At 41.1% G+C, this 22,460-nt stretch overlaps 4 protein-coding genes across 4 annotated transcripts in view; 2 read left to right on the top strand and 2 right to left on the bottom strand.

Annotated features, from left to right (window-relative positions):
* coro7 (coronin 7) overlaps window positions 1-608 on the bottom strand; it is a 106,317-nt gene extending 105,709 nt beyond the window's left edge. The window contains exon 1 of the mRNA XM_083976775.1: window positions 462-608. Coding sequence (XP_083832901.1) covers window positions 462-521 — 60 coding nt within the window. The 5' untranslated portion in view covers window positions 522-608. The remainder of the gene's footprint in view (window positions 1-461) is intronic.
* A 789-nt stretch (window positions 609-1,397) lies between these two features.
* On the top strand, window positions 1,398-6,544 carry dnaja3a (DnaJ heat shock protein family (Hsp40) member A3a). Its single transcript, XM_083977548.1, has 11 exons — window positions 1,398-1,619; window positions 2,170-2,306; window positions 2,417-2,500; window positions 2,647-2,853; window positions 2,975-3,127; window positions 3,218-3,365; window positions 4,258-4,322; window positions 5,432-5,560; window positions 5,680-5,795; window positions 5,954-6,051; window positions 6,237-6,544. Exons 1-11 carry the CDS (start codon window positions 1,409-1,411, stop codon window positions 6,254-6,256), a joined length of 1,368 nt encoding a protein of 455 aa, XP_083833674.1. The 5' UTR covers window positions 1,398-1,408; the 3' UTR covers window positions 6,257-6,544.
* A 1,211-nt stretch (window positions 6,545-7,755) lies between these two features.
* On the bottom strand, window positions 7,756-12,992 carry hmox2b (heme oxygenase 2b). Its single transcript, XM_083977549.1, has 7 exons — window positions 12,906-12,992; window positions 12,167-12,332; window positions 11,527-11,624; window positions 11,293-11,410; window positions 10,683-11,174; window positions 10,145-10,268; window positions 7,756-10,029 (listed from the first exon to the last, which is right to left on the bottom strand). Exons 3-7 carry the CDS (start codon window positions 11,607-11,609, stop codon window positions 9,902-9,904), a joined length of 945 nt encoding a protein of 314 aa, XP_083833675.1. The 5' UTR covers window positions 11,610-11,624; window positions 12,167-12,332; window positions 12,906-12,992; the 3' UTR covers window positions 7,756-9,901.
* A 2,874-nt stretch (window positions 12,993-15,866) lies between these two features.
* Window positions 15,867-20,899, top strand: tedc2 (tubulin epsilon and delta complex 2). Its single transcript, XM_083977020.1, has 9 exons — window positions 15,867-16,110; window positions 17,245-17,303; window positions 17,466-18,057; window positions 18,158-18,211; window positions 18,303-18,381; window positions 18,602-18,746; window positions 19,105-19,197; window positions 20,059-20,252; window positions 20,390-20,899. Exons 1-9 carry the CDS (start codon window positions 16,007-16,009, stop codon window positions 20,537-20,539), a joined length of 1,470 nt encoding a protein of 489 aa, XP_083833146.1. The 5' UTR covers window positions 15,867-16,006; the 3' UTR covers window positions 20,540-20,899.
* The last annotated feature ends 1,561 nt before the right edge of the window (window positions 20,900-22,460 follow it).

Here is a 22,460-nt window from a genome sequence, read left to right as displayed (position 1 = left end):
ATAACATCACTTATCACATTTGCCAGTCAAATGTGTATTTTCCCTTTGGCTCACACAGAAAATCCGTGCAGACAGAGATTTATGTGTGCCATCAAAAACTGTTGACTGGTGGAAAATCAATGAAAAAACTCAGTGAGCTATAGTATAATGGCACTATGATGGACGTCACTGCAACATCAGATGTTGGCTAGCAGCTCTACACAACCACATGGCTCGTAGTTTTTGTTTTTTTCACTACTAGCCTTCAGTTCAAGTGAATACTAGTGGACAGATTCAAATTCTCGTGTACTTCTCTCAGCGCTATGCAGCTTTCCAGATGCAGGAAGTTCAACATCCCTTGCAGGCAAGCAGGCAGGCGTTCCCCCCAAAACACCACTTTAAGTAGCACGGCTATTAAGCAGCGCTAATGTTAGCTAGGGAAAACTGTCTCTCTAACACCCAGACGCTCGCGAGCTACTCACGTCTTTCTTGGCAATTTTCGGAGTGGTGTTTTTGAATTTGGAGGTCTTAAAGCGATTCATGCTGCCCCTCTCAAATTGACTTTCGTGCCTTCCGGGTGTCTCTGTCGAGCTGGTTGGTAGCCTACTCTGCAGAGGCTTTCTGCTTCAGCTGACAGCTCAGGTTCTCACGAGCGGCGTGTGCTCGCTTTGCTCCTCGGAGCTGTCCGACTGGGTGGGGTTCTGCTTCTCACGGACAAGAGAATAACCCCCCGCCTTGCTTGGGTATAAATACCATTAAAAAAAATAGAAAACAAATATGCCACTGGACTTTGCACGTTTTTTTGTTATTCTAATTATATAATAATAATAATAATAATAATAATAATAATAATAATAATAATAATAATAATAATAATAATAATAATTCCCTTTCTTTATTATTTTGCCGCTCCGATTTATGTTGAATTAAAATGCCTAATATCATTCGCACCTTATCTGGTACTGTTTGGTGTTGTTCTGCTTTTGTTTTGTTTTCCTTCATGAATCCCCTAAATGTTTTTGCACTTTTATACTGCACTTAATTCTTCACCTGTGTTATTATCCTCATTGAGAGTTTAAATAAATAAATAAATAAAAAACGCACTGCCACGTTCCACCCTGGGTCTCAAAACATGTGTATACTTACGTAAAAAATTTAAAAAAAAAAAAAAAAAAAAAAAAAAAAAAGATCTTGTCACTTGTGATGTTCACTTGCACAATGAAACTGGATAATTAAAAAAAAAATCAGTCCGCCTAACTAATGTCTCCTTTAATCATTCGCATACGATTTATAAAAAAGGAAGAGTCTGATTTATGAAAATGTTTCAGGGGATCATCTTGAATCAAGCTGAACATCTTTGCTCTGACGGTGACGCCCACTACGCACCGCGCATGCGCAGTCCGACCGACTCGGCTGCCCCCGTGAAGGAATGATGGCGTCCTCGGCTGCTCGCTGCTCCTCACGCTGGATCACAGTAATCGCCTCCTGCGGACACCGCCGAGCCGCCGCCGGTGCTGTCGTGTGTGTCAGCCATGGAGGAGTCCGCGGTGTGTCCACGGTGGGGGCGGAAAAACTGTGGCGAGGAGGGGGCCTGCTGAGCGGAGGGGCAGGGAAAGCGATGACATTGAGAGGGCTGTCAGGTGAGTGCTGTGTGGAGCCATACGGTGCTGGCCTGGGCTAGGCTAGGCTAATGTGTTTTTTTGGTGTGTGGGGGACGAGATAATTTCTGGTGTTCCCGTGTGACGCAGGGTCAAACAAGCAAGATAACACAATCTGATAAAGGCTCAAGCGAGTGTGAACGATAAAACATCCTCCTGACACATGCATTTGATGTCATAAATCAAATGTGGTGTGATCAGTCTTGCTAACTTTGCGGCCATCAAGTTGAATATGCAAGGACGGATACTATTAGACTCTGTGACCTGATTTGACTGTTATTACTTAACGTTACCTTTTATACGTTGCTATTGTCACAGTCATTTGCATATTGTTTACTCGTAAATACAATGAACTATCTCCGGCTTAAATGCCTGTTTGTTGTTTCTCGAAAATTCTCGATAAAGAGCCGGTTAACTTTACCTTCCCATCCTTGGCAACAGCTGTTAACCACATTCATTGCCACCTGCATTCAGTTATAATGAAACTAATTAAGTCTAAATGAAAATCTTCTTGCTTTCAACTCATAACCAGGTCTCAAATCACCTCATGCTGTCTGCACCATGTCCTTCCACACAAGTGGCCCTGCCAGCAGCAAGCAGGACTTCTACCAGGTCCTTGGGGTTCCTCGCAGTGCAACCCAGAAAGAGATCAAAAAGGCCTACTACCAGGTCTGTCTCTGTTCTTTCCTCTCACGTGTGTGTGTGTGTTGCAGTTTGTATTGGTTTCTCAAACAGTCAGGTGTCACGGTAGTTAAGAGTTTGTTTATTGTCTCCCTCAGATGGCCAAAAAGTACCACCCTGACACCAACAAAGATGACCCACAAGCCAAGGAAAAATTTGCTCAGCTGGCTGAAGCTTATGAGGTTCGTTCTCTATCTTTATTCAAATTTTGACTTGACATTGATCCTATAATTATGTGTTTGCTTTGAAATGTACCAATAGTGATCTCATCCACACAAAACAAATTGCATCAGAAACAGAAATGATCCCCGTTCCATATTTCTCTCAGATCCTCAGCGATGAAACAAAGAGGAAGCAGTATGACACGTATGGGTCAACGGGCTTTGACGCTGGTCAGGCTGGTGGAGGGCAGCACTACTGGACTGGACAGGCCAGCAGTGTGGACCCAGAGGAGCTCTTCCGCAAAATCTTTGGAGAATTCTCTGGAGGACGCGGGTTTGGAGATTTCAACGCCATATTCGATCAGCCGCAGGAGGTTGGTGCGATACTGTATCATGGGAGTAGAAACAAAGCCAAGGAGTGACTCTCATTTGGACAGACAGTCTCTGTGCATATTTAGAATGATTAGTATCTGCCTTCTTCTTTTTCTGGCACAGTACATCATGGAGCTGACGTTCACTCAAGCAGCAAAGGGGGTCAACAAAGAGATGTCTATTAATATAGACGCAGCCTGTCAGCGCTGTGATGGTAAAGGCCACGAACCGGGAACCAAAGTGCAGCACTGCCACTACTGCAACGGTTCTGGGATGGTAAGGGCTCTGACACCCTCTTCAGATGTTCTTCAAAGCATTATTATTATGTCCTGTAGTGCTGAACACATGACTTGTTCCCACCTGTAGGAGACAGTGAATACGGGACCGTTTGTGATGCGCTCCACGTGCCGTCGCTGTGGCGGCAAAGGCACAGTCATCTCCACCCCCTGTAACTCCTGCCGTGGGACAGGACAGACCAAGCAGAGGCAGGCTGTGATGGTTCCTGTCCCCGCAGGTCAGTCACACTCAACTGCCTGTCCTACTCACCATGAAAACATCAGGGTTGACTTTTTTTTTTTTTTTTTTACTTATCACTAGTAGTTAAAGCTTGGGAAGCAGGATTTGTTTTGAAAACAAGCCTACAGCTCCCGGTATCTTTGACCAATCAAATCTATTCTGGTCTGGGGGTTCCTGATTGGTAGAAGGGGCCAGCCCCTCGACCAATCAGGACCCCCCCCCCCCCAGGCCAGAATAGAAGAATATACCGGGAGCTGTAGGCTTTTCAGGCTGCTGCATACAGAGAAATAGAGAATCGCCCCAGACACACAAACCTTTACTTACTGATAGCTGAATGGGAAAACACAATTTTCTTTTTTTTTTTAAGTAAATATTTTGTTTTTAAAACAAAGTCTGTCTGCTCCACCGAAGATTTTCATGACTTTCTAGATGTTTCCATCTTTTATTGTTTGAAAATCTTCCTCCTCATCACATACATAGTATGATTAAGGCATCTCAGAATTATTGACGACGTAGTTTAATCATTGGCTGTAATTAGCCAATTTAGTAATTGGCTGTTGTTCGCAAGTCATAATGATCATAAGGGAAATAAAGGGATAACTCATCTTTAAAGTTACAGTCGAGTAGAGATTTGCCCTTTCCAGGAAAATTGTTTTCACATTCCGACAAGAAACATTCACAGATCACCAAAACATAAGTACATGGTAGAATCAGACCATTGATCCACATACCCACACAGTCATTCAAATACATTCAAATACATTTACCTTTTGAGTATGAGATGAGACCGACCATACAGACCTCTCAAGCCCCCAGAAGTTGAAGGTCTCATACCTAAGTGTACATGTAGATAAGTAAAACAACTAACTGTGGATTGTTTTGGTTTTAAGGAGTGGAAGACGGCCAGACAGTCAGAATGCCAGTTGGTAAGAAGGAGATCTTCATCACGTTCAGGGTGAGTATCTGCTTCATCATCATCACAACTGTGCAACAAACCTAGGATAGAAATAAATGAGCTTTTATAAAAAAAAAAAAGCTTTAGAACTGGATTAATGACTGTGTGGATCACAAATATCTGAATCTTAAGTACAAATAGGAAAAGGACTGAATGCCAACTACAGCAGTCAAGAATGGGAAACAATCCTTAGGAACTCACAAACCTTTTAAACTTCAACTAAACACAGACTGATTCAATTTAATGTTTTGCATCGCACATATCACACCCCTCATAGATAACATCACATGTATCAATCTGTCTCTTCATGTTGCCCAATATGCACTACCAGGGATGGCAATCTAACCCATTTGCTATGGCACTGTAAGAGCCTTCAGCCGTTTTGGCGAGGTATCCTTAACATCTTATGCAAAACACTAAAAAACTCCACAACTTCACATTGTATCAGAAAAAGCTTATTTTATTATCCATTACAGCCACTAAAAAATGCATTTTAACAAACAGGAAATCCACAACACCACCATCTTTAAAACAATGGTTTACAATCATGTTGTACACCAGAAAAAATTACATATAGTGTGAGGGGAAAACCAGAGCGTTTTTCCAATATATGGGGACCACTGATGAAAACAATTCCACAAATTGAAGCTTCCATTGGCTGAATGTGATTGTATGCGTAATTGTATGGCAGAACTGCTTTCAATTGATCCTCAGAACCAATGTATCCTTACTCTGTGCTGTCTGGTGGGGTAGGGTGTGCGATTGTGTCTTTGTGATCTGTTTGCCTATATGTTTTGTAAGTTATATAATTGGGAATAAAAATAATTATATATATATATATATATATATATATATATATATATATATATATATATATATATATATATATATATTTTTTTTTTTTTTTTTTAAGAAATAAATGAGCTCTCCAGGAATTGCATGGTCAACTTAATGGGATTGTGTCGTATGTCTTTGTGTTGACGAGTAAGAGGCACTTTAGCTGTCTGAGCTCTTTGGCTCTGAATTAAGACTCTGCAGATAAAGTGACGTGAGCTGCTTCTCGATGCCGTATGTGATTGATTGAGATTTGCCCTGGTTTTGGGATCCAGGTCCAGAAAAGTCCAGTGTTCAGGAGGGACGGTGCCGACATCCATTCTGACCTTTTTGTGTCTGTGGCACAAGCCATTTTGGGCGGCACGGCCAGGGCACAGGGCCTTTATGAAACACTCAACTTATCGGTAAGCAGACACCGATGGTCTTGGGGGAAACATTTTCAACACATATCATATCAACAAAATACATAAAGGCGGCTAGATAGTTTTTATTTGATTGTTGTTGTTTTATTTCCTGTTCTCAGATCCCTGCAGGCATCCAGACAGACCAGAGGATCCTACTTACAGGGAAGGGAATTGCTCGTGTCAGTGGCTATGGCTTTGGAGACCACTACGTCCATGTCAAAGTAAAAGTCCCCAAGTAAGACTCCACAGACAAACGCACATATTGTTAATCTTTGTGCTCTTTTTTATTCCCCGGAGACATGAACAAGGCTTGTGATTCAAAATGCCAAAATCACAAGGAATATTAAGAGCATGTTTAGATGACACATGTTTTTGTTTTTTTTTCCTGTGCAGGACCCTGACTGACAGACAGAGATCTTTGCTAATGAGCTATGCTGAGGACGAGACAGAGGTGGAGGGAACGGTGAATGGTGTCACTGCCACCACCACAGGTAAGAAAGAGGAAAATTCTCTTTTTTCTTCTATCAAAAGATCAGTAGAAAGGGGATGGTGCAGTGTCAGTGTCTCTCCAGATGGGGGCAGCAGAAGTAAGCAGTCTGATGACAAGGGGGAAGCTTAAAACCATTACCAGCACACAGTTCTTCCTACAACCATTTTCTTCTTACTTCCTTTCAAGGTAAAAGGTCCTGGAACTGAGAGGCTCCATTGGCAGGTCAGAGGGCAGAGAGAAGGACAGCATTAAGCAAAGACAGCGCCATTATAGAACAAGGGACAGAGGTGTGAAAAGTACCGGCTGGTGGTCGAGGCCTACATTGGTTGTGGATGGATCAGTGGGGGGTCTACCTGCCATTACCTGCAGTGGATAAAGAAGAGGATTACCTGCTCTGTTCCTCTGCCCCAAGTGGATCCACACACAAGAGGATGCTCCAGTGCACCAATTCCCTGTCTGTATAAGAGGGCCGTGAAAAGATGACAATAACAAAATTCCATGCGCACAAGATAAATTATTATATTCACTAAGACTACAAATACAAAAAAAACTGTATTTAGGATTAAATCATTCTCCTATATTTAATCCTTTTGTTCTGTACGCTTTGGTTTCTTGTTCTAACACCTGCTTGAATTTCTCCTAGAACTTTCAGCAGTCAGTCCTTACAGGTTGAACATTGTCAGGCAGACTACATGTTTACTTTTAAGTTGCAGGAAGTGGACAGTGTAGAGGTGTCTCCAGTGGTTATTTTGCTCATCTCTCTGTGAAAGAAGACTCACCTGTGGGAACGTTAGGCTTTCCTAAACTATGAACTGATAACCCTGATCTTTCGCTCTTTTAACCCTTTGTTTTATGAGCAAGATATCACTTGGGAGATCGTATCCATAATTACATTTGTACATAGACGGTGTTAGACCAGATCTTCAATAATGTGTCATAGAGGAAATATACTGTACAGCTATAATAAAGCTATGATCTGGAAAGAGCCACTGTTTTATATGAATGACTAAATTAACATTTACATCTGAGCATCTATGGTTCACTTCATTTAAACAATAAATTGCAACAAAACAAACTACTGTCTGAACATTATAAACATCACATAGAAATGAAACACGGAACTGAACTGTACAGATCAACTAGCCTGGATTTTAACTTATGAATGAATCCGTGTTGTTTTTTTCTCAGTGATCCTGTGTAGACATCCTCTCTAAGACAAGGAGCTAACCTCTTTTCCAATGTGAAGATATTATTTCTATATATTATTCTACAGTATATTAGATGGTCTATGGTATCAGAAGAACTGTCTGCTTTCCTTGTCAGAATAATGAGCCTAAAGCCATGCTAGTACTCCAGAGAGCACTTGAGACTCTGAAATTCCTTGATGGCGCTAGATGAAAAGTCTGTCTGTACCAGAGATTGTGGTGTGCACAAAATTATACAGCAATCCCATCCAGGAAACATTAACAAATTTCTTCTAAACCCTACGGTCATGACAGAGAAGTCAGGGGATTACCATAGACAGGACTTATCTAAGGCTAATTTTTAATCAGTACGAATTGGTGATACAGTTTTGGCCTGAAGTCTGAAGGTCCTATGAGTGAAAAAGACTCCTTCTACAAGAGTGTTTGTTCTAAGAAACTAATTAAGCATGCGCTGAAAATACATTTTAATTTGATCAACAAGACCAGACCAAAAGATTCAGTTTCATTTCAGCATGAACAGAAAAACAGATTTTATTTCACTATAGACAGCACAACATACTCCAGGGTTTTCATTCTCATTCAATGAGAGTACTCTATAGTCAGTCACTAATAAAGCTTTGTTCAGTTAGATACACAAAGGGATCAAGAGCAGGGGTTTAATGAAAATGCAAGAGAATTCAAAATCATCATGTATCAGTCAAGCACTCTTCTTCATGTTAATCCATTGTTTAATCAACAGCCGAACTGCTTACGCTCCTGAGATTCAAGTCAGTGTCTCTTCAGTATGTCTCAAAATACTGACACATCACACTGGTGTCATAAAAAATCAAATAAAACATGGACATGGAGTATACCAGGCAGTCCTTATGTTAGTCCTCAATACACAACGCACTATATTGCCATCTTACTGCAACATGAACCTGAGACTCTCAAAAAACTGGCATAACACTTAGGTTGTTGTCATGGCTGTGATCAAACAGCTGCACCACAGCTGTTGTCCTGAAGAAGCTTCGCTAATAAAGGAATACTGCAAATTCCTACACAGTATGTGTGAATGTGTTGTGCAATAAACAGCACAGGAACCTGGTTGAAATGTCATTGTCAGCAGGTTTCCTTTGGTACTCTGTGTCCAACATGTCCAAGCAAAGGAGGAAAAAAAAGAAACTGCTAGGATCAATAAAGCAATGTTAATAAAATGTCAGGATAAATATTAGACTTACATGCACAACAGTGCAATTACACTGCATACACACTAACCCACAAAAAATCATATTGATGTTGAAAAAAAAGAGTTGTGCACTACTAAAATTTCCCAGCATACCGTATGCGCAACATGAGTACACATCTAAAGTAATGGTGCATAATGGTATCCACAATAAATGGATACATAAACAAGGGCCGAGCTGCTGAAGGACCTGCCTATTACATATTTAGTCTTCATGTAGATGAACTACACTACAGAATGTAGATATACCATCAATATTATAAAAAGACAATTTCCTTTCAAAACAGCTGCAACACTTTTATCTTTATACAGGCTCCTATGGCAGGTAAAACTGAATCATCAGTCATTCATCTTGAATAGTTGCTCTATGCATGTACATTGAAAACAGTTTTTGTTTCTTTTGTTTTTTTAAATATGTACAATATACCCTAGCACGTAATTCTGACACACTGAATTAATACAGTTCAACATGCATCAGCAGACATTCAAATATCTGAAATATGCTTATTAATCATACACTCGTCAAAGTGTAGGTGTGCTATATTTTGGAAAGAAAAGCTTTTGATTCCAATCAGCTGTCTTACAAATGCACAAGCTCTCTTTAGGCCAAGTATGGACCATGAAAAGCGATAATGGATTTAAAAAAAATACAACAACAAAGAATATAACCGCAGTGTACTATCTTTTCACATCAAGTTTGGAACTGCAAACAATGTGACAAGAAAAAAAATACAGTATCAGGGGAGCTTCTTAAGTTTACATTTACAAATAAACCACTGTTTTACTGTTGCATAATTAACTTATTCCAAACTAAAAATTTAGAGCTTTGTTTTCAAAAATAGAAAGGCCTCATTAAAAATCTGCACAGCAGCCTCCTCCGCATGAAACCTAGTGTGCTGTGCTATTCTATTCATGCATAGTTTGTTTTAATATGTTTTTACTGATCTAACCGTTCTTAACTTGTATCTGTGTATGTGTCATTTTATAGCCAATTACAGTTTATAAATAGGCCACAGTCCTGTGTCAAGCAGCCTGTTTCATTTAAAGTTGGAAAAAAAAAAGTAATTTCACAACATATTAGTTGTTCACACATTGTTGAGGTACAACCAAACACACTGGAAGGACACAGAATGGAGGGATGGTGCAAAAGAGGTAGAGATATTAAATCAAATTGGAGGATCTGTTGTTACATGGCGTAGCTTTTTGAATGGATGGTTGACATGGTAATTATCTACAGATCTCAGAATTTAGATCCAAGTTTATTTCCTGTCTATTTCCATCATTGCCAGATGTGCAACGTAAAATAAACTTGGACCCATAAACTATAAACTATGACATGGTCTTCATCAAAATTTCTAGTCTCCTTTCTGTCCTTCAATCTTACTTTTCCCTCCCTCGCTCTCATTGCAGCAAAGGCTGGATCACATTAGATACCATGCGGCCAATCCAGCCAGAGCAGCAAACCAAGTTGCAAACAGGACCTGTCCCGTTGGGTGTCTGAGTATGGCCATGGCAACTTGACAGGCGTATGCTGTTCCACCTGATGCCGCTGGGAAAGAAAGACAGAGAAAACAAACTTACACAACATCCCTAGAAAAATGCCATTTATATGTTATTTCCAGTTGCACAATGCTTCAAAGAGAATTATAACAACATCAACATACCCATTTTGGCAGTATAGTATGGACATTTGCTGATATCGCCACCCATTTCTCCATGGACAGGCATACCAGCATCTAAAACTTCCTCCGGGATGGTTTTACCGATCTCCTCCAACTCTTCAAACACCTGCCAGTGCAAATACATGTATGGGTACATAATTATACACTTATATTCTAGACCTCGTCGTTTATGGCTGAAATAATCAAACAGGAGATGCTGTTGTCGGCTAATCCAACAAACAAGTGTACAACAAGTATCATAATCATTAATTACACTGACAGTAGTCCCTCTTAAATGATGTTCAACACCCACAAGTTCTCAATTCAACTCATGTTAAAGCTATTAGAGGTATTGATACCACAGTATTAAATGTATAGACAATTTCACTAAATGATCGAAAAAGGCACACCAGGCGTGAAAAGCCTACAGAATGAGAATCCTCATTTAATCTCTTGATCATCGCCACCTGGGAGCCCACTGGTGTTTCCAAACATAGCTTCCATTTCTTTTCTTTCTCTGCCTTTCTCCATTTCCTCTCACCTCCATGTTGAACTGGAAGGCCTTGACAGCCTCATCCACCAGCTTCTTCTTTGTTTCCACGTCTAGATCCAGTTCATTCATCCGACTGCGGTACAGCTGCTTGAAAGCTTTGGCGCTATGGATGGCATCAAACTGATAGAACTCCAGGCCCTCCCCCGTAGGAGGAAGCTTCATGGCTCTCTGTGCCACCTTCCTCAGCACCTGGCCCCCAGACAGGTCCCCCATGTAACGGGTGTAGGCGTGGGCCACCAGCAGCACGGGGTCATCCTGCCCTACTTGGTGGATGCGGTCCACATATTGCTGGGTGGCTTGGGAGCAGCTGACCTGGCTCTGCCACTCTGGACCATAAAAATACTCAAGGTCACGGGCCAGAGCTTCATGGCGGTGCAGCTCTGTGGGGAAATAAAGGGGGGCAAAGTGGGGATGGTCCTTGTTCTTTTCAATCTCCTCCTCCATGGCTGTGTAGGTGTAGTAAAGTGCCACAGCACCAAGCTGAAGAAGCAATAAAGGAAAGTTAGAAACTTAGCTTGTACTCATCTCATTTGTTTAGTAAGGCACCTCATAACATCAAATCGTCCATAATCAATATCTGATTATTTGCCAGGGCGACCTTGAAGAGCTCTTTACGGATGCGTCCCCTGAGGAAATCCTTCACAAACTGGGTGTTCTCAGCCTTTTCGTGAACCTGTTTGGTTCCTGCGGCCAGCATCTCAGACAAATCCTCTGGACTGGGGAAAGAAAAGCACAGGAGGCATAATGTCTGCTTGACAGAACGAGAGCAACACAACTATTTTTTATCATTTTCCCATATTGTTCACTTTAGGGACGTTAACATGAGATTTACCTGAGGTTGTCCTCTTTTTTGTCTTCATACACCGGCCCCGCTCCATTGGACACACTCGTCGTCTCCATCCTCTCTGCTGACATTAGTGGTGTTCAAGTCTGCCAATTAATTCACCATAAAAACCATATCACGTTAACATCATAGTAAAGTAATATAGTATAGTATAGTATAGTCATATTTAAGCTTATTCAAGTTTAACTGCATCTTTACATGTATTCCATCGGTATAACACTGACAGGCATATAAAACAGCACCTTGTGTAAGACTGTATACTGTATCCTAGCTGTGGGCTATATCTGTGTCCTTTGTTTACTGTTGTCTAAAACCATCTGTCACCCTAGCCATGATTGTGTAACTGTTTTCAGCCTACACAAAGAGACAGCCTGCAATGTTCCCTGTGGTTCTAGAGGTGTGTACACCTGCACTCGTAGATCAAAACATCATACAGGAACAAACCTACAATACATAATACATCAAATTATACTGTATGCTAAACCTGATCCAGAGGTATTGAGAAATTACATAGACACACTGTTAATCAGACACAATGACATTCAATTGACATTTGCTTGACAATCAGGAAATGAAATGCTTATAGACAAATGTAAGAAACAGACAAAAAGTATGCAGTAATCCTCACCAAAGTAGCAGCAGTGGAGTTGATACACCCCACACCTATTCAATGCAGATGTTGTCCCTGAGATGCTGATGATGTCAGTGAAGATGATGATGGTGGTGGTCAAAGGAAAGATCCCTTCTTCTGTCAGCTTATTCAGCTGCGTTAAGACTCTCTGACCTTATTTACTCTGAGAAGAAGACAAGGCAATGTCTGAGTGACAGCTGATACGCTCTGGCAGGGGCTGGCATGGTTTACACTGGCTCTAAACAACATTCAGGCTGGAACCACCGGAACACAGCCAAACACAAAGCATCTCACGCAACACAACACAGGCCCTCTGGTGTTTACCAGAGTCTCACAATATAACTCCTAGATATATAGCTAGCTAAATTATATTTTATTATTTGAAGTGGTTCAATTTAATTCAGCTCCAGCAATCGATCGATCACAACCTCACGTCCCCTTTTTATCGACGCAGGAAATAAACGTCTCTCTAGCCTAGTGACACCTGACGCTAACGTCCTTTAACTTGCTAGGAGCATCCTTTCTGAGACAATAACAGCTAACTTTACTAGCTTAGTTAGCTAAAGGCTAACTAGCGTTTCAACAAGCAGACAAACAAACTCGTTTAAGAGTTGACGAGCAGAGTGACGCTGCATTACAGCGTCGGCTCGCCTGGGGACCTCGTTAAAAAAAGCGGGGCTTAATATCGCTGCATTAAAAGACTTTGGTATTGTATTGACATTAAGGCACAACAAACCTTCACCCCACCACTGAGTGTGTGCGGCGCTCCGTGGAAACTACAAATCAGGCTGGAGGTCCACAGCGGAACAACTGCACGTCGTCCAGCTCCGCCCCCCGCCGGCTGCTCTCGGTCCAGTCACATGCTCCTCTACAAAGAGTGCTGAGGACGCAAATTCACATCCGAGCAGCACGACCCAAAAGTCTGAGCTTCTCACGAAACAAGGAGAAATTGGGAAACGCAGAGCATTATGGCATCATTTGTCTAGGAATATGGAGACAAACACTGGCTACCTCTACTCCTACTTCTATAGCTATAAAGTTAATATTTTCGATTTTAAAGAGACCCCAAGGAGTTTGCTTTTGGTTATAAAAGAGTCTCATATTAATGTGGATGAATCTACGTTAACTTATATCGTTTTCTCTTCATAGTTATTTTTAAAAAATGATTATTAAGTGGTCGACTTGCCCAGCATTTCCTAGTTTCGGTGGGTCATGGGAATAACGGTGCAGGTGCTTATCCCCGATAGGAGTAATTATTTGCTAGCCTCAATTGGATCAACATGATTTCTTACTTTTCAAGTGAAAAGCACTGGTTGAGGTCAAATCTTCTGCTAGTGCTGAGTGATATAAAGTCATTTTTGGCCAAAATATCCCTCTACATTCAATACCAGAATTACACAGTTTTTGGCAAGCAAAATAGCCTTTTTACATTGTAATGTCCCTTTACTCAATTTTCAAGTGGTAAACAGTAGCCTACTGGTTGAGGTTAAATCTTGTAAATCTTACTCTGCTGAGTGATATAAAGTCATTTTGGGGCAGAAAAAAGAAACCCTCTCAATGCCAAATATCTTAATTAGCCTAATACAAGCCAGATATAAAATCTAGCATCTAGCAATCTAAAATCTATAAAAATCTGAGCACTGAGCAGTTCAGATCGGATCATAACAAACTGGGACAGATTTATTGTTTTGTGCATTGGGATTTAGAAATTGAAGTGTACACCACTGAAGAGCCAACATATGAGGTTTAGTCTCAGTCATATGATACAACGTGTCAGGCTTGAAACCATTGGCTACTTGAAAAATATGACAAAGATATATCAAATCCTGTAACTGGGGCATCAAACTGAGGAATTTGGCATTTTAGGCCCACAGCAAAACCCAGTTACAATTGTTTGCTGCTCAGGAAAATGCATTTGAAAAATTAAAGAATAAAGTAAATTGAAGGTCTGAGATTTGAAAAGGTCAAATAAAGCAGAGCATGGCTCAGGGCACTAAAAAGTAATGAAAAGTCCACTATCTTCACAGAGTCTATGTGAACACAATGCACAGAATGTACAATAAATGTCTCCACATTAGCAGGTGTTTGTCCAGAGCCAACCTCAAGCACAGAGACAACCACAATCCACAGTTGAACCGTAACACATTGGGCTGGCTGTCTTAAACAAACGAGACAAGTTCCTCCTCTTGTCATCCTGTTTACAACATGCTCTGTCAGTCACAGATCATAGTTTAATAATGATTTTGCAGTGGTTTTGCATATATGACTCATGCATTCTGTTCATGAATTATGTATAGGTTCTTTGTTTGTGTTGATGAGCAGATTTGTCCATCAGTGCATGACTGAGTATAAAGTATGCTTGAATATCTATGAGTATATTGTTTTGTGTCAAAGCACGCATGCTCATATGAACATGGGAGACGGAGAGCGTGTGTGATACATAGTGTATATTGTAGTGTGTGTGTCTAACTCTCAGAGCCTGTCTGGCAGCCAGTAGCATCAGATGCCTGGTTGGCGGGGCAGCTGACTGCCCCTCATCCCCTTCCCCCGTCACCCTGCTACTGTGGCACAGGAGGCTGGTAGGGGGGAGATGAGCTAACAAGATGATTCACTTGTATCCAAGGGGGCTGGCAAGCTGTTGCAATTACACCAAATTGCTTTGGGAAGTGCCCGTGTGCCAATGATGCAGTTCAATAATGGAAAAGAGGGATTTTGTCTTAAAAACTCAGGTGGGGGAAGATAAACAACATTCATACCCTCTTTAATTCTCATGTTGCCAGTTTATTTGTCATCTCATTTTACATGAAAGCCATGACTTTTTTTTTTGCCCTCATTTGGCATGCTGAGGACTCCACATGTGGTGTCACTGTGCTGATTGCTCTCAAATGCTGCATAAAAAACATAAACACGTCCCATAGAGAAATGCAGGGGATCACTCATGGACATAGCAACAGGGAAATATATCTCTGTGTAATTTACAATGTTGCATAAAGCACCAAATCAAACAGACTGGGTTATATGTCTTCTGCTTCACCACAGATTTTCAATAACGGTCTCTATATGAACACCAAAAAACAAATTTAAACAGGCTACTTGAGAATGATATTAAAACTTTAATTAATCTTATTGAAATGGTATGATAAACAGCTCATTAGCATCATCATTTACAGAAGGTGATTCAGAGTCCCTTATTAAACATATGAGAAAAAATTTTATGGGGTCTGCACATAGACTGTAAAAAGAAGGGTCTGGGCCCTGGGCCAGGGTCTGCAGAGTCATTTCTTTTTTTCTTTGGTCGTAACAGTGTCCCTGAACTAAAAAAAACAAAGCCTAAACAGAGGTCATGGTAGCCTACAGATGAATGTTGTGGCAACCAACAAGAAGGGCAGTGTGTCTACATCATGTTTAATTTAGGAGCTTTGGCACTTCTCGCGAGAACTGCAACTGACAACTTCATTGCGGCGACAAAGCCAAAAAAGTTCGTTTCTAGTTTGTTATTAAGCGTAGCTAGTTGAAAATAAATACGACATTTATCTTGTTCGTGAATGTTAAACGAGTTTTATGGCGATAATAACCTTCTTGGAGAGTTGCACATTGTTTTCCGCTGACTCTCTTTGCTGTGAGAAAGAAATGTGACTTCCGCATCAGACCAGTTTGATTTCGCGGGTTTGTACGAAAGAGCTCGAGTCAAATTACGTTCTCATGGAGATACTGGAGTGCAAACCGACGCTGTAGCAACGTTACACATCCTTTTAAAAGTTTTGGCATTTTCCCGAAACTTGAGAGTTTGTTTTGTGTTGTAGCGGCAGATAAATAAATCCACCCAGACACGATAGGATGTCACTGCTGTCCGTGTTTGAGCAAGCTATAAAATCATGCAAAGCTGAACAACAGAAGATCGATGAAAGTATACGGCTCCACAGAGAAATATTACAGACCTTGTAAGTACTGTACATTTGAATCATTTACACAACTACTAAAGTTCTTACCTAAGATAGATTAAGTTACTCAACGTATACAAATATGTAATAGGTGCTGATACCTAAATGTCATGTTTTCGTAGCTCCTCTATCTGCTTTTCGTGATCTATCTTTAATGCAAATTAGTGCTAATGTACTTTGAAACTGACCGAAATCACGGAGGTTATAGTAGGCTGTATTAACTCACCCGTGTGCTGATCCTTGCCAAATAACAATGAACACCGTCACAAATAAGTTGAGTGTTTTTGTGGTGTGGCACTCATCGGCGCTGTGGCTTAGTTGGTTAAAGCGCCTGTCTAGTAAACAGGAGATCCTGGGTTCGAATCCCAGCAGTGCCTTTTCCACCATCGACTAGACGTGTCCTGCTAGGGTCCCAGTATTTCCCTGAACATCACAAGGTCACACACGGTGGAGGTTATGGATGAATAGGCTAATTGAATAGAAAGTCGGATTTCTGACGAATTACTGCATAAATGCATTTTTTTTTTTTTTTTGCAATGCCCATTGTCCTGACAGATTTTTTGTAACACTGTCCAATAGTGATTAGAAAGCTCTCAACCAACTGATTTGGTTCTGTTGAATATTAGAAAAGTGTAAACTATCATTATAACCTCAAGTTCTAGAAAAAATGATAATATTAAATTTAAGGGTTTCTATCCACAACCAAAACATATTCAATCTATTATATTTTAGGATCGAGAAAGGTAGTGGATTCTCACAGTAAATAATCTGGTTCCACCAACATTTGTGCATTTTTTTTTATTGATCAAAGACTCTTAATTACTTTAATTAATCAAATTAATCAAAATAGTTGCTGAATAATTAATTAATTAATTTTCTCTTTTTTCATTGACTAATCCATCAATATTTGCACCTATAAATTTGTGTCAACATCAAGAAGTAATATCCACCAGAGATCATTGATGTGATTATTTTGTCAACTTAATATTTAGTCGTTCTCAAGAAAGTGTGAATGAATAATAATGAATAAATATGAATGATTTGAAACATTATTTCTATTACGGTATATAGTGTTAACCTTGCTTAATTTTTGATTGCTTAATTTGTGTAGTCACATGGATTTTCTTTCCACAGCATACCACAACCCAAGACAAGCTCTGATGAGTCTGAATGTCCAGATCCTGCTGCTACAGGTATATATATTTAGTAATATAATTGTGCTATTATTTATAGAGTGTTGTGAATCAACTGTGCGTATTCATAGATTTACTATAATAGAAAATAGGATAAAAAATAAAGAGTTTCTGGATACATAACTAAACTCTAACCTTTTGTTTCCATGCTGCTATCTTCAGACACAAATACCTCACCAGGGGAGAGGGAAGATATAGAATTGCTTGAGCGAGTGCTGGAGAAAGCCCTGTGGGTACGCACTGGCTCAGGAGCTTCTAAAAAAGACCCAGACAGAGACAAGCAATCTAGACCTCAAAAGGAACCAGGCACTTCAGTTGTCACATCAAAACATTTGACACAGTCATCTGCACCATCTAAAGGAAGTCAAACAACCATCAGATCAACCTCTAAATCTGCCAGTCTTGACAGAAAACAGCACAAAAAACCTGGACATTCCTTATCCTCCTCACTAGGCTCAAGACCCTCAGCTTGTAACAAACCCGGACTTTCCAAAACCACTAATAGTGGCACAATCCAGAAGCATCCTGTCTCATCAGCTGGTGCTGTGCATCACCAGGCGGCAAGGAAATTGCAGCAGGCTGGTTTAGCATCTGCCTCTCTTGATTGCTCTAAAAAAAAGACTGTGAAGAGCAGCGTACTGAGTGGTGAAGACCTGAGAAAGGCTGCAGCTATCTCCACACCTTCTTCAAATAACACAGGGCCGTTCTCACACACAGACAAATCCGGAGCCCATAGGTTGCCTCAACACACTGAGTATGTTTTTTTTTATGTAACCAGATAACTATGATTCATCAATCTCAGTTGGAAGAGGTTGGATTTTATAATGATTCAGTTTACCTTTGATTTATGGCAGGATACATTTAGAGCAGATAACAAAGTGGAAATCTCTAAGGAGCAAACAAAGCAGGTAACCAAAATAATTTTGCTAGTTTTATGGAAATGCTGAACTTTATTCCAGTTTTGCCTTAGCCAAGTTTCCATGTCTACATTATCTTTAGGTTGTGGGACAAGGTTATGGCTCTGCAGAGGAAACCTGTGCCTGGGAGGAGTCACTTCATGGAGAGAATGAGAGCAACGGTATCCTTCCTTTCCCCAGTGAAACCCATGAAAATGTGCTGGAAAACCCCAGACAAGTTTTCCTGTCGTAATGTTGAGCATGAAAATATGATCAGTTAGAATTCCATGCGTAGTAATATACCAGTGCCTAGCTGCATGATAAAAATCCTTATAAGACACTTTGATTACTCTGCTTCGATATTTAGTGTGTCGTCCTTGACCATGTTCCTCTGATCTTTAGTTCCCTAAGGATTGGCCGTGTGGCAGCCCAGATCAGACCAGAGTTCTGGTCAATAGGCTGACTCACCAAGGGCATGACCTCATCCACCAGTATCAGACATCAGAGCTTCTGGCCAAATTGACTCCAGAAGCAGCCACAGAGCAGGGTGAGTTACACATGCAAAAGCACACAATCAAGAGCAGAGGAATGTGGAAAAATAAAGTACTTTGATGACACAATTATGTGGGTGAGAAGATGATAATTTGGGAAGAAGCTGCTCAGGGAGTTGGCAGGAAATGACTCTGTGAGAGCTATTTAAATTCATATGCGAGTGTTGAGCCTTTCCTCTGCCAGTGACGCCCCACTGAGCATTTGAACATTGTCTGTAATTGTAAAAAGAAGAGTTACTGCAACCATGAGACTGATTAACAAAGTGCAACTAAAGTAAACATCTCTTGTCGCAACAATTCGGATTTTGTGACTGTATTTTTTATTTTTTTTAACTATTATTTATATCTATCCAGGTGGTAAGAAAAACAAGTATGACTCCTACACGGCCCATGAGAGGCTACAGATGACTTCAGAGCTCCAGAACTTTGCAGACCAAGTGAAACAAGGTAGGAATCTTGTTTCCATCATATAATCTTCACTTAAAAACTATGCATTTCCTCCCAAACAAATTGGATGTCAGTGTGACTGTTCATGAGCGGGGAAAACATTATTCAAATTATTTATTCCAGCTCACAGACTTGCATAATAAAGAGGACATTGCTGGAGAAAACATGACCCCGTGTTTGACTCCGATTACCCAGCTGTGTTTGAATGATCATGTTTGGGTGTCAGGGTATCACTCACTCAGTAACTATAGTATGTTACATGTTAGAATTTCCATCACCTCCAATGATATAAGTATAATGAAGCTGAATGCCCAGAGATTTTCCATTCACATCACTCAAATGACTGTATCACCTTCAGGAGGGTGTTTTGTTTATGTTTACCAGTCATAGCTCCAGTGCAGCAAAACTAAAGCCAGTGTGAGAGATGTTTTTCTCATCATTTCTAACTCCATGTGATGAAGGGACCATACGCATCCAGTCTTGCATCTCACATCCAATATTACATGAGTATTTTATTTCAGAGCGTTTTTATTTTCCAGCAAGGGATTTATCGTTTATTGCATTTTAACAGTATTCGAAAAATGATTGAGATGAATGTAGCGTGCTAATGAGCTAATGCGGCCTCTCCATCTTGGCATATGGAAAATGAAAACAGAGCTGCAGTGAAACCTCGGTGTCAGATCAGTACTTTCCTTGGCCTCGACAGATCCCCTTCCCTGTGACGGTGGGGTTTTAAAGCCGTCTATCCTGACGTGGCTAGGCAAGGGCCTAGCTATTTAAAGCTGAAGCAGCGAAGCAGAAAACGTTTTAGGGTACGGTTGCTCACGCTCACGGTCTAAAAATAACCGTATTTTCCGTTAGAGTGGGAAGCATGGGATCGATGGAGGCCAGAGGGAGGTTGTCTTTGCCCAACTGGGGCAACTAGTGTGTGGGAAGATGGGACGATCGCACCCCTACCCCTGACTGTAACCTACACAACAGAGGCGCAGCTGCAAGAGCTGGAGAGGCTGAGGATGCGGGTGGCACTGCTGCGACAAGAGATTAACCTCGAGCAGGTACAGGCTGTATTCTTCAACCAGCTGATTGAATTACCCATTAAGTACATCGTACACCAGATCGTGATAATCTGTGGAGTAGGACTCATCAACTACCAAGAAATAATGTGCTGACTGTCTTTTCTTCTATGTGACAGGCGCTGTTGGACGCTCTGTCCCCTCAGCTCTCAGCTATAGCACCCGGGCCTGGATGTCCCAACGCTGGTGTGCTAAGAGACATGTACTCTCTGCTCGGTGAAGGCGGGCAGCATTTCCCTGCCATTGTTCAGGACTCTGAGCCTGAGTGACCAGTTACCAGAGTTACCAGTTTATGAGTTCCTCTGTCTTGCAGTAATAGCATACATAAGAACACCTCTCAGTATAATCCAGTTGAGTGCAACACCACCGTGACATTGTTCACAAATACATTAATTAAGGGTTATTTTGAGTCTAAAGAGGTGTTCCTAACAAAGTGGTAACACATGAGTATATTTGTCTGCAAATCAAAGGTTTTGGTCATTACTGTGAAAAATCTGTGTGCTATGACTTCATTTATCCAGTCTCTGATGCCAGGTAGCAACCTGACTGGCTGAAAGAAAACCAACTTTGTGGTTTTTAATCATCTTTTATTCTTTGAATAGTCATAATTTAATCACTGTCCTATGACAATCATAAAGATACAGTTATCTCTATAAACCGGTTTTAAATGGTATGTTTAGTTTCAGGGAAAGAAAACCCATTAACGGAGACTGCACTGGATTTGGAGAGACATGATTTTCACTGGAAAGGGTTAATGAATTTGTATGTATGTATGTATGTGTATCTGCTGCTGCTATCTATCTGCTATAAAATGATGTTCATACGTTTTATTGCCTGTGTTTTCAGTTGGTCTCATTAATATTTTGAACATTATAGTTTTTTTTTCTTGTGGTTCAATTCTATTTTGATGGTTGTATAATATTTAAATTAATAATTTTTACTACATAACCCTGTAGACGCCAACTATTTATACTTAGTGACATGCCATTGAAAAGCCTGCCCTAAAGGAGTCTTCCAGCAGGTGGCACCCATCTCACAGAAGAGGTGACCACAGAACTCACCAGCAGGTGACAAATGTTAACCACTTGTTTAGTTATTACTGCTGCATAAGTCATTTTTTTTCTCACCATAGTATTTCTCCATATGATGTATCTGACTTCCATTCTGGGCTTGTATAATCTGGCATACAGTGAATGATAGATAACACATATGGGGCCAATACTACATGTCTGCGATCTGCGAAAATTGGATGTCTTGTTTTTGCGCATCCCAAATGTGATGTGAGGGTGGATGTGAGATGCAGGAGGGCTTGGAGCGGCCGAAAAGGCTCGTGCCCACAGATGACGTGTGGATGGCACAGCCTGTGCCAGACTGGGCGACAGGTGGCGCTGGGTTCACACAGCAGGGCGTGGGTGTTTGAGCCCTGCTGCACCAGCCCTTATGGACACACAAACGCGGGGACACGCACACCCAAAGCTGGCTGAGTCACAGAGACAATGCACTTTGGGGGCCCAGCTCCCTGTATGCCGCAAGCTGGAAATGGCATGTTTCCCTGAGGAGAAAGAGAGAATAAAAAGAAAAACATGAAAAGGAAAGGACTATTTCAGTCTCGGAGTGTTTGTTACTTGCAGCTTAAATAACAAGAGCACTTTAATTCAAACAACTGCTCCTGACTTAACCGAGATGTACACACACATGTTCCCAAGGCTTTACTGTTCCAACACCACCAGTTTCTCACTCCCCGTGGACTGCAGCCAAGTCATCTGTATGGGACTGTAGCAACGTGCTGCAGGATCCTGGTCCGCCCATATAGTCTTGGATCAGTCTGTGTGAAAGGAGTAAAGGAGGAGGCAGGGAAGCATCCTTGAGATCACGTCAACACCACACAAAGGGTCCGGTGGGAGTGGCGCCTACGCAACTCAGCCTTCCTGTGACCTGCATACATCAGCTGCTGCCTGGTTCTGGCTGTCACCAACAGAGCTTTTCCACTCCCACCACCATGGCCTGGCCCTGCCCAGGTTATCCATGTCTCACGCCTTTGTCCCATATTTCTCACGCCTCTTTTTGTCTCATAATGGAAGATCCAAAGAAATTTTACTTTCCATGGAAGAAGCTTCATTCCCTTTTCCGTGGCAGTACAGCTCTATGTCACACACGCTCACAGAGAATAACAGAGATGAACAGCCTCTT

This window comes from Trachurus trachurus (genome assembly GCF_905171665.1).
Source record: "Trachurus trachurus genome assembly, chromosome: 8".
NCBI classification, from domain to species: Eukaryota; Metazoa; Chordata; class Actinopteri; order Carangiformes; family Carangidae; genus Trachurus; species Trachurus trachurus.
Note: the sequence above shows the minus strand (reverse complement) of the source record. Positions and strands in the feature narration are given on the sequence as shown.

What these genes read in the sequence shown, in the direction of transcription:
- tedc2 (XM_083977020.1), top strand. Translation starts at nt 16,007, where the DNA reads ATGTCACTGCTGTCCGTGTTTGAGCAAGCTATAAAATCATGCAAAGCT. An exon ending in TCCAGATCCTGCTGCTACAG is followed by an intron (nt 17,304 to 17,465) that starts GTATATATATTT and finishes TGCTATCTTCAG; the next exon opens with ACACAAATACCTCACCAGGG. An exon ending in AGAAGCAGCCACAGAGCAGG is followed by an intron (nt 18,747 to 19,104) that starts GTGAGTTACACA and finishes ATATCTATCCAG; the next exon opens with GTGGTAAGAAAAACAAGTAT.
- dnaja3a (XM_083977548.1), top strand. Translation starts at nt 1,409, where the DNA reads ATGATGGCGTCCTCGGCTGCTCGCTGCTCCTCACGCTGGATCACAGTA. An exon ending in GACATTGAGAGGGCTGTCAG is followed by an intron (nt 1,620 to 2,169) that starts GTGAGTGCTGTG and finishes ACTCATAACCAG; the next exon opens with GTCTCAAATCACCTCATGCT. An exon ending in TGTCACTGCCACCACCACAG is followed by an intron (nt 6,052 to 6,236) that starts GTAAGAAAGAGG and finishes CTTCCTTTCAAG; the next exon opens with GTAAAAGGTCCTGGAACTGA.
- hmox2b (XM_083977549.1), bottom strand. Translation starts at nt 11,609, where the DNA reads ATGTCAGCAGAGAGGATGGAGACGACGAGTGTGTCCAATGGAGCGGGG. An exon ending in TCCGTAAAGAGCTCTTCAAG is followed by an intron (nt 11,175 to 11,292) that starts GTCGCCCTGGCA and finishes TTGCTTCTTCAG; the next exon opens with CTTGGTGCTGTGGCACTTTA. An exon ending in CCTTCCAGTTCAACATGGAG is followed by an intron (nt 10,269 to 10,682) that starts GTGAGAGGAAAT and finishes TTGCACTGGCAG; the next exon opens with GTGTTTGAAGAGTTGGAGGA.